Genomic DNA, 11,562 nt, shown 5'->3' on the forward strand with positions numbered 1-11,562 from the left:
TGTTCTATCTTCAAGAGCACTGACTGCTTCCTCTGTAATATTCACTCCACTACCAAGTCCATTTACTGAATTTTAATGTCAGTTATTGTATTTTTCAGTTCTATAATCACCAAATTCTTCTTTTAAAAAAACAAAAACAATTCTTTGGTGAGATTTTATAGCCTTTTCGTTTGTTTCCAGAGTATTTAAAACTGCTCATTGAAGTGTTTTTATGATGACTGCTTTAAAACTCTTGTCAGATAATCCCCACATCCTATTCATCTCAGTGTTGGCATCTGTTGATTATCTTTTCTCATTCAAGTTGTTATTTTCTTCATTCTTGCCAACATGAGTGGTTTTTCTCTTGTGTGCAGTACATTTTTTTATATTATGTTAGAGACTGTGGATCCTATTTTAAATTTCTATTTCAGCAGACAGTCACTTTGTTTTTAGGTTTATCACACAAGTCCTGGCCTACTTCTGTGTGCTACAGTTACAATGACAGTTTACTTTTCAGAGCCTTTGAAGTGCTAGTGCTATTCTGGTCATCTTGATTCATCTGGTGCCCTGGTGCTCTGTCTCCGCCCCAAACCATGCTGCCGATGCAGGAAGAATGTACTTCCCAAGTCCTGTTGTCATGAGGTGGAGGGTGAGAGACACCCGTATTGTGGGGTAGGGGGTCAGCAGAGGGCAGAGGGCTTTCTTGGGCTGCCTAGCCCTAGCAGGGCACCTGTTAGATCCCTGCTGCTGCTACCTGCATGGGCAGCCTTCCTGGAGGGAATAGTAGATAACAGACCCACAGGATGGAGAGCATTTCCCTGGACCCTCTTTCTGAGTGTCTTCTGCCACTGGATGGAGTTTCAGGAGATGGCAGCCTGTGGTGTTTTTCTGGGAGTTCTGAGTTACCTAGTTAGGCTGCCTTTCTATAGCATTGGGCTGGGATTGGAGCTATAGTTATGAAATCATGATTTCATACACACACACGTGTGCACATACGTGCAGTGAAAGGGTCTAGAGACAAGGACACACTGGTAGTAACGACTGCACATACCACTCAGGCCTTGGTGTCCAAATACCATTCTCCCCTAAAAGGAACCAGGGCTCCTTGGAAAAATGGCTGATTCCAAGGCTAGCACAAGGAAAATCAAGAAAAGCCTGGAGCATTATAAAGTTATAAAGACACGTCAAAAAGACATCCAGCTTAGGGACATTCAAAATGGCTAGGCCTGGAACTGGTATTTGTGTATAACATATGGTTTTTCTCATATAGACAGACTATTCCAGCATTATTTAGTGAAAAGTGACCTGCAAAACAATCTTGCTGAAATTTCTTTGAATCTGAACATCAACTGGGGAGAACTGCATTACATGAACCTTCATACACATAAATGGGTTTTCTCTATTTATGTCTTAGAATTTTTAAAATAAATTTCCATACAAATACTATATGTGTTTTGTTAGATTCATTCAGATCCTATGCATTTTTCTTCCTAATATATAAGGCATATTTTAAAAAAATATGTTTTCTGTTTGTTGCCAAAGAATAGAAATGCAATTGATTTTTGAATATTAAACTTATATCTAGCCATGGTATTGAATTCTTCTAATTCCTAATAATTTGTCAATTATTTTATTCTTTCTAGGTAAATATTGATACTATAATAAATTTTCCTTCTTTCTGTTTCTTTCCTTTTCCTATTGTTTACTTTTCTTGCATTAATAGGCTAGTTTGGACTTTAATAAAATGTGAAAAAGCACATTTATCTTTATGTGGATTTTAAGTAGAACACTCTAAGTACCTTATTATCAGTAAGGCTAATGACTGCTGAAGAATTTTCCTGGGTTGAGAAAACTGTTATTTCTATTGTGTTACATTTTCATTATAAATGGGTGTTCAATTTTATCAATTTTATTTTCTGCATCTAATGGGATGAACATAAGATATTTTGTCTTTTAATCTGTTAGTGTGATAACTTACATTTTTGGATTTTCCAGAAACATCTTTGGATTCCTAGAATAAGCCAGTTTTATCAAAATGGATTATCTTTATCATAGACATGGCTGTTCTTGAGTTACTAATCTTCTATACTTTTGTGTGTATGAAATATTTTTAATCGAGGTGAAACTTTGAATCTATGTTCACGAGTAAGAATATCCTTTCTCACTATCCTTATCTGGCCTTAGTACTGAGCTTTAGATTATCGTGGAGGTTCCATTTCCCTCGTTGTAATGATCCTCATGCCTCATGGCACACACAAAGTTCCCCTTTGTAAATTTCAGCATGAGCTCAATTCAATAATTACCTTGCCACCAAAAACTGGAATCTCCCATTAAACAGTGAATTTGCTTCTATTGATGTTAAATTCTAAAGTGAATCACTTAGATCTAAAAATACCTTGTTCAGGTTGTGTGTAATAAATACTTAACTTTGTCAAAGATATACAGAGCTAAAAACAGAAAATAATACCTAGGGAGGCTTAAAAAACATGTAAGCTGAACATTTGGTTAAATCTCAACTTTTCTCTCCTTCGATTTTTTGTTTCTTTGATATTCTTGAATTTAAAACTTAATTCATGTTCTTTCCAGTCTACTACTGAAAATGTTGTTGAAAAATGAAGACAGTAAATTTTCCTTTGAGTGCAGCCTTGGCAGAATTTTTTTGATGTTTATGGACACTCTTCTATTTATTGTCATTTTTCAATAGTTTGCAACTGAAATTCTGACCTCCTTTTGAGTTACTAAATTGCTCAATTTTTCTGAAGTGAAAGAATTATATATTACAAGTGTAATGTCGATATGTGAATTTCTACAAAGCCTGCATGCCTAAGGACAGGTGGCCTGGGTAAAGAGTCAAATTGGTAGAACCAATAAAGAATAATAAAAAGACAAAAAAAGCACCATGTCATCCATTCAACAACTTAGTGGACAAATCTTTCTATATTTTCACCATAAAGGATGGGAGAATGCCTCCAACAAGGAGAAAACAGCAACTCCTTCCATTTTGTTCTCTTGTATTGTGGGTAGGAAACTACCTCCTCAACTTGTAACATTTCCAGACTTATCCTCTCAATATGTAACATGCAAACTTAACAGTCATTTCTTCTGTCACCCAGCGTGCAGTGCAGTGGGGTGATCATGGCTCACTGTAACCATCCTGGGCTCAAGCAATCCTCCCACCTCAGGCTCCTGAGTAGTTGGGATCACAGGCTCATGCCACCATGCCCAACTAGTTTTTCTACTTTTTGTAGAGACGGGGTTTTGCCATGTTGCCCAGGCTGGTCTCAAAATCCTGGGCTGAAGCTCTCTGTCCGCGTTGGCCTCCCAAAGTGCTATGATTATAGGCGTGAGCCACTGTGTGTGGCCCAGGGTTTATTTTTTAATGGAAGTACATCACAGACCAGCAAAAAAGAATGTCGTCTGTATTAAGAGAATTTAGGAGTTGCACTACCTGCCTAATAACTTATTTTACTAGGAAACCATGGAGGTAACATGAGTCATCCATCTGCATATTTGGGAAGAAGCCAAACAAAAATTAGGTAGTGGCTGAGTTCAAATTAGAAGGGGCTGGGAGACTGTAAGGAAAATGTTAAAAGGACAAAAGTAATAGAGTCTAAAGTTGGAAGCAGAAGGAAAGAGAGATACATGATGGATAGATGCAGAGGAAAGAAAAGGAGAAAGCTGGAAAGAAACTACGAACTTGAGTTATTTTGAAAGGAAGGTTAATTGAAGCTAAAGACAGAAACTCAAGACAAACGAATTTTAAAAAGCAAGGCTGTGTGGATACAGCAGGATGAAACATAACGGAAGAGTGGCCTGGAAGTGAGTTGTGAAATACGTGCACTGACTTCTTGAAAATGATTTCTAGTCTTTGCTAAGGACTATTTCCTTACGTATCTATCTACCTTAGATAGTAGCTATTTTAAAGACAGTAGTTATTTATTAACTATACATCATTAGCATTTTAAGCATATTAACTGTGTTCAATTTATAGAAATCAAAAGTAGAATTTAAATAAACTGCATTAAAAACATTGAATCTTACCCAAAAGTTGAGTTCAGATATTCCCAGTTTTTAAATTTTATTTCTCTTTAGAATTATTGCCCAAAATGCACATAAGGGAAAAATGAAACAATTCAATTAACATTTATATTTTGTATAAATGGTACATTTCAAAAATTACATAGCCACCCTGTTCCATTTCAGCTATCACCAGCCATTTTCCTCCTTAACTGTTTATTTTTCAAATTCTGGACATGGCAATTTTCCTTAAGGTGAGAGTTAATTGGTTTGTGTGTCAAAAAGTTGCCTCTTGAATCAAGTTATTTCCTCACTTAGATACCCTGGCCATTTTCTGCAGGATAATTCCTCTACAAAGGTAAACGGTATATGAGCATATGACAGCATCCATGGAAGTCTGTATGTGAGTTATCCAGCAACATTAATGAACTAAACTAACATGAAAATCCTTCCTCTCCAAACTGCCAAATAAAATATTTAATCATGTTTAAAAAATGTATACTCATGTGAAAGAGAAGGAACTTCTGATGCTAGAAAAAAGGTGAATTTTTAAAAATACAATATTAATTAGCAGAGAACCACCACGACTGGCAGTCTTTATAAAGGCCTGTAGATTGAGGTTACAACTACAGGCTTGTATTGTAAGGGGAGGACAGCAGAAGAGGCCTTGGGTCTATGCAAGATAAGAAGTTGGAATTGAGACTAATACATAAAGCTAGGGTCCTCAAAAACTATACCTGCAGTGCTATGGACTGAGAATTTGTGTCCACCTCAAATTCACAGACTGAATCTTTAATCCCCCGTGTGATGGTATTTGGAGGGTGGGCCTCTGGGAAGTAACTGAGTCATGAGGGTGAAACCCTCATAAATGGGATTAGGGTGCCCATATTACAAGAGACGAGACAGCTGATGTCTGTCTCTACCATGTGAGGACACAGCAAAAAGGCTTCTGTCTGCAAACCACCAAAAGGGCTTTCACCAAGAACCAAATCAGCAGGCACCTCGATTTTGAACTGCTCAGCCTCCAGAACCATGAGAAATACATTCCTGTTGTTTAAGCCATCCTGTCTGTGGTACTTTTGTTTTAACAGCTCAAACTGACTAAGACACACACTGCCTAAGAATACTTTACCTACCATCTCTACAAGTTGATAGGTTATTTATTTATTCCCAGGTTTGGGGTGAAAACAGTGCTCTCATGAGAAACTGAATTCTTGGACTTGCATATTATTTAGATTTGGATTAGAATTTTGTATCATTTAGTTGGTGTAGAAATTCCCAAAGTGAGCCAGGATTACTAAACTTCCAATAGGAAAATATAAATGTATCAGATTATTCATTGCAACATTGTTTGTAAATGCAAAATTTAGGAAACAACCTAAATGCCAGACATAGGAGAGTGACTGAACTACAGTAAATCCACAGTAGAACACTAGGAAACCACCAGAAAGAATGAGGAAAATCTCTATGAACTGATATCCAGGATAGGTTGTTAAAAGAAAAAAAAAAGTACAAAAGATTATCTTTAATATAAGAAGAGGAGATGTAAAAAATATACATGTAATAGTTACTAGTATTCAAAAAAGACCAACTAAATGGCTCAACCAGAAAACTAATGAGATTTCTTACCTACAGGGAATAGGCAGTAACAGGGTGAAAAGTAAGGTGGAGAGAATGGGCTGGAAGGAGTAATGGGGAATATTTTCTGAGTGTAATTTTATATATATATTTCTTCCTCATTGAAACATGGTAATGTTTCACCCAAACTAACTAAAATCAATCAGAATGAAACTTCTGCTTCTGTACAAGTTTGTATAACAGGAAGGAACCACATTTACTTTCTCACCCTAAAAAACCAAAATACCAAGCAAAATAGATTATAGAGACAACTATGAACAATTATATGCCAACAAATTAGATAACTTATAAGAAATAAATTTCTAGAAACATACAACCTACCAAGAGTAAATTATGAAAACACAAAAAAACTCAACAGACTTGTAACTAATAAGGAGAGTAAATCAGTAACAAAAATTTTTTCAACAAAGGAAAACCTCGAACCAGATGGCTTCACTGGAGAATTCTATGAAACATTTAAATAAGAATTCACACCAATCCTTCTCAAGCTCTTCCAAAAAACTGAAGAGAACACTTCTATACACATTTTATGAGGCCAGTATTACTCTGATACCAAATCCAGAAAAAGATACTACAAGAAAACTACAGGCCAGTATTTCTGATGAATATAGGAAAAAACCCAAATATTTCTATTGAAAATGAGCAAATGACTTAAATAAATATTTCCCCAAAGAATAAATACAGATGCCCAACAGGTATTTAAAATGATGTTCAACATCACTTATCATCAGGGAAATGTAAATCAAAACCACAATGAGATACCACCTCAAACCTATTAGGATGGCCATTATAAAACAAAACAAACCAAAACAAAACCAGAAGTAACAAGTCTTGGCAAAAATGTAGAAAAATTGGAATGCTTATGCACTGTTGGTGGGAATATAAAATAGTGCAGCCAAAGGGCACATCAGGGAGTCTACATAGAAGAGTTTGCTTCAGAGCGCAGCAATATTAGCCATAAACTAACCAGTACTTTAATTCCAGCTAACAAATCTTAAATGCAAGGCCTGAAAAGATCAGCCTATGTTCAAGTAACTTAACTGCATCACAGAAAAAAGCTCAAGAATGTTTATAGGAATAAGAAAATATCCAGCAGCTAACAAGGTAAAATTCACAAAGCCTGGTATCCAAGTAAACATTGCTGAGCATGCAAACACTCAAGAAAACACAACCCTGATATGAGGAGAAGAAACGATTAATTGAAACTGACACAGATGACAGAATTAGCAGGTGGAGGCACTGAGGCAGTTACTATAACTGTATTACACATGGTGAAGTGGTAACAGAGACAGAACATGTTAATTAGAGACACAAAATACTTCAAAGATCCAAAATGAACTTTTAGATGTGAAAACTACAATGACTTAAATGAGAAATACACTGGATGTGATTAACAACAGGTTAGATACTGCAGAAAAACAACCAGTAATAGTAACTTGAAGACACAGCAATAGTAACTCTCCAAAATTAAATAAAGAACAAAAATAAACATAGGCTTCATGAACCACTGAACAATTTCAAGCAGCCCAATATGCATGTAATGAGAGTCCCTAAATGAAAGTGAGGTGGGGAGGCAGAAAAATATTTGAAGAAACAATGGCCAAAATTTTTCCAAATTTGATAAAAATTATAAACCTAAAGATCTAAGAATTTCAATGAATCCTAAATACAAGAAACATAAAGAAAGCTGTAGTAAGGCACATTATATAAACAAATGGCTCAAAATCAGTGGTAAAGAGAAAATCTTATCTCTAGCTGGGAACAGTTAGAGAAGTAACATATTATTTACAAACAAAAGCATAGGGGTGTCAACAGATTTCATAAGAAAAAAATGGAAACAAGACAAGTCAAACAGCATCTTTTAAATTCTTAAAGAAAATTGCTGTTAACCTGCAATTTTACACCCAGGAAACATATCTTTCAAAAATGAAGGCAAAATAAAGATTTCATGACCAGGTGATTTGCGCTAAAAGAAATGTTAAAGGAGGTCTTTTAGACAGCAGGAATACAGTAGGTCAATCTGGCTGTACACAAGTAAAAGGCAGCGAAAATGGTAACTACAGGGTAAATATTCAAATATTACTACAGGGTAAAAATTTCAAATACTTTTAAAAGGTAATTTACTGTTTAAATAAAAACAAAAATTATTGAGATTTCTATATCATGTGTTTCAGTAAAATGTATGACAATAACATGAAACAAATTTAAAAATGCACTTTATCAAAATATGTGGGATGCTGATAAAGCAGTGCTTGGAGAAAAGTTTATAGCACTAAACACCTGTGTTTAAAAAAAAAAAAAACAAGAAAGGTCTCAAGTCAATGACCTTGCTTTACACCTTAAAAAAAAAACCTACAAAAAAAGGAGAGCAAAACCCAAAGTAAGCAGAAGAAATGAGGTAATAAAGATCGAGTAGAAATCAATGAAACAGAAAACAAAAACAGTAGAGCAAATCAATGAAACCAAAAGCTAGTTCCTTGAGAAAATTAATAAAATTGATATACCTCTAACCAGACTGATCAGAGAAAAAAAAATAGAACACAAACATCTAATACCAGGAATGAAAGAGGAACTATCACTACAGATACTATAGATAGATAAAAGAAAGAAAATATTATGGCTTTGTCCATAAATTTGACATCATAAATAAAAATTAAAAATTCCTTGAAAGATACAACCAAAATTCACTCAAGAGGAAATGGATAACACGAATAGCCTTACATCTTATTAATGAAATGGAACTTGTAGTTAAAAAACATTCCTACAAAGAAAGTTCTAGATGGTTTCACTGGTAAATTCTACCAAATATTTAGGGAAGAAATCATGATTTTACACAAATTCTTCAGAAAACTGGAGGAGAGAGAACACTTCATAACGCATTTTATGAGGCCAGCACTGCCATGAAACCAAAAAAGACAAAGATATCATAAGAAAACTATGAACCAATTATTGTCATGAACGTAGGTGCAAAAATTATAAACACAATTTTAGAAAGCTATATCCAACAAAAAATAATACAGCATGACCAAAGTAAGGTCTATTCAAGGAATGCAAAGAAGTTATAACATTTGAAAATCAACCTATACAATGTAGCACATTAACAAAACAGAAAAGAGAAACTATATGATTATATCATATCTTCAAAATTCATTTTTGAAAAAACTCAGCAAACTGAACAGAAGGGATCTGCTTCAACCTGATAAAGGGTTTCTCTGAAAAATCCTGTAGCTAACACCATTACTTAAGGATGAAAGACTGAATAATTAAACAAAATTTATATTTCAAAATGAGCCATTTAAAATAAGACATTTAAAAATACTAAAATATGTGAAAGAATGACACAAATCAAAATTAGAAAAACTGAGAAATGAGCTGACAAAAATCAAAGAATTTGAAATAAAATAATAATTTCAGACATAAAAATTCAAGCAGAAGGAATATGAGGAAATGAACATAATATTAATGCCTTAAGAGGTATAAAAGGTGAAGAGAAGAAACTTTTAGAAATAAAAAAAGAAATAAGATAAAAAGTATTCAAAAGAAAGTGATACGTTTATAACGTATCAAAACTTAAAACACTTTTAACAGCAACCCTTTTGGAGAGAAGTAAAACAAGTACTCAACGCAAAAGATAAAAGAGACGGTCAGGTGTGGTGGCTCACACCTGTAATCCCAGCCCTTTGGGAGGCAGAGGAGGGCAGATCATCTGAGGTCAGGAGTTCGAGACCAGCCTGGCCAACATGGTGAAACCCTGTCTCTACTAAAAATACAAAAATTAGCTGAGAGTGGTGGTGGGTGCCTGTAATCCCAGACACTCGGGAGGCTGAGGCAAGAGACTCGCTTGAACCCAGGAGTTGGAGGTTGCAGCGAGCCAAGATGGCATCACTGCACTCCAGACTGGGCAACAAGAGTGAAACTCTGTCTCAAAAAAAAAAAAGAAAGGAAAAAGAAATGAAAAAGAAAAGAAAGAAAAAGTAAAAACAAAAGAGACAAGAATTTTACACAGAGCCAACTTCACTTTCAAGTAAAAGGTGACAAAACAAACATTTCAAGTAAAAATGTGACAAACACATCAGAATGGAACGAACTCTCTTGTAGAACAAGACTAAAATAAACAAGAAAACTAAGAGATAACGACATAAAGACTGCTGATAAATAAATGTGTATTTGTTCACATAAAAACACGAAATAAGGTTTATAAGACAGAAAGTACAGTATGCAATATTCTATGTTCTGACAATATAGATACAGAATTAGTAAAAAAAAAATGGGTTAAGAGAATGAAAGAAGGATATGCAAAAAATTCTTTATTTCTCATAATCATATGCATGGTGCAGTACAGCAATTCTCATGCATACACTTTGGGAGAAGGCAAATGGATATATGATATTCTATCATCCATGGGCTTCTTGAGACCCAAGAGAAACAAAAATACAAATACAGGATAGAAAGAGTTAAGTAAAAACCCCATATTCTTGAATTTGAATTGGAAATTCAGAACTTGTGAGCTAGTTTACCCTAAATGCATGCACACACACACATACACACACACACACACACAAATTTTCATGGTAGATTTTTAAAGAAAGAGAGAGAGCCTGCACCCTATAATATTTCCTAGCTCTGCCCACTAGTAAGGCCTAGAAACAATGACCTACTCAATAGCAATGAGCATCTTTGAGTCCCAGACTGCAGTCTTAAAACACCATTTCCCCAATAAACGCAAGGAGGGTGTCTCGCAGGAATGGTTTCCTCCAGGTTTTGGACAGGAGTCCACAAGAGAGACCTGGAAAAACTTGTCATACATGACACAAGTATGCTATCAGACCACCAGGGTCACGTCAGAGAACTCAGGAGAACCCTAAAGAGGCTCCCCTGGTCAACAAAGAAACAATCTGAGAATGAATAAAGATAATAATTTCAATTAACTTGAAATACATAAAAAATGTTTAAATTCCTATGTTCCCAATGAAACTTAAACACACACATACACAGCCCAAAGAGCCCACATTTGTAAGATGACAGGGAATCAATTCATTATTTTTAAAACTTGCAAATAAAGAGGTAAATCAACACTTACTTAACTTTTCCTAAATGAACTTTAGATGACGGATTAGAATGTGACCACTTTGCAATCCCTATTGAATTAACAGATCCATCATAAGGCACTGAGGGCTAGTACCATAAAGAGAGACATTATGTGCCTTTTGATGGAAGAACAATACTATAGACTTGCCAAAGTGATCAAGCCTGAAGCAATCCAAGTTTCAGATCCAGTTTCTAATATATTAAGCTATACTATGAGACAAAGGAACATGCTTAGCTACACCACAAGAACTCAAAAAGCAAAATCTGGACCATGAAATCCTCCACATGTTCTATGACTCCGGTTCTTCAACAAATACATTTCATGAGGATAAAACCAGGCAGATACGCAGGAAACTTGTAGCTAAAAAGAGAAACTTAAGTAATGAAACTATACAGGAATGCTGGAAAGTTACTATCATAGCAATCAAGACAGTCATTATTGTTTTAGGACAGTACAAGCGAGTGCTTTGGGACAGGTCACATGAAGGGCTTCTACACTCATTTAGAAAATTATAATTTTGATATAATGGTAGTTTAAGAATGTTACCACATAATACATAACACAGTCAGCCCTCCACATCCATGGGTTCCAATTGCTGCAGATTCAACCAACAGCAGATAGAAAATATTTGAAATAATAATAATAATACAACAGTTTAAAAAGTACAATGAAGATACAGTATACAACTATTTGCATAGTATTTACATTGCATTAGATGTTATAAGTAATCCAGAGATGATTTAAAGTGTATAGGAAGACGTGCATAGATTATAAGCAAATAACACACCATTTTACATAAGAAACCTCAACATCTGCAGATTTTAGTATCCACAGGGGTT

General features: G+C 34.9%; 1 protein-coding gene across 1 annotated transcript in view; it reads right to left on the bottom strand.

Annotated features, from left to right (window-relative positions):
* The window catches only part of LOC117072168 (probable C-mannosyltransferase DPY19L2), a 45,726-nt gene that overhangs the window by 26,329 nt on the left and 7,835 nt on the right, over positions 1 to 11,562 (bottom strand). The window contains 1 exon segment of the mRNA XM_033192104.1: positions 4,021 to 4,084. Within this exon segment, the coding sequence (XP_033047995.1) occupies positions 4,021 to 4,084 (64 nt within the window).

This window comes from Trachypithecus francoisi, unplaced genomic scaffold (assembly GCF_009764315.1).
Source record: "Trachypithecus francoisi isolate TF-2019V2 unplaced genomic scaffold, Tfra_2.0 Lachesis_group4, whole genome shotgun sequence".
NCBI lineage: Eukaryota > Metazoa > Chordata > Mammalia > Primates > Cercopithecidae > Trachypithecus > Trachypithecus francoisi.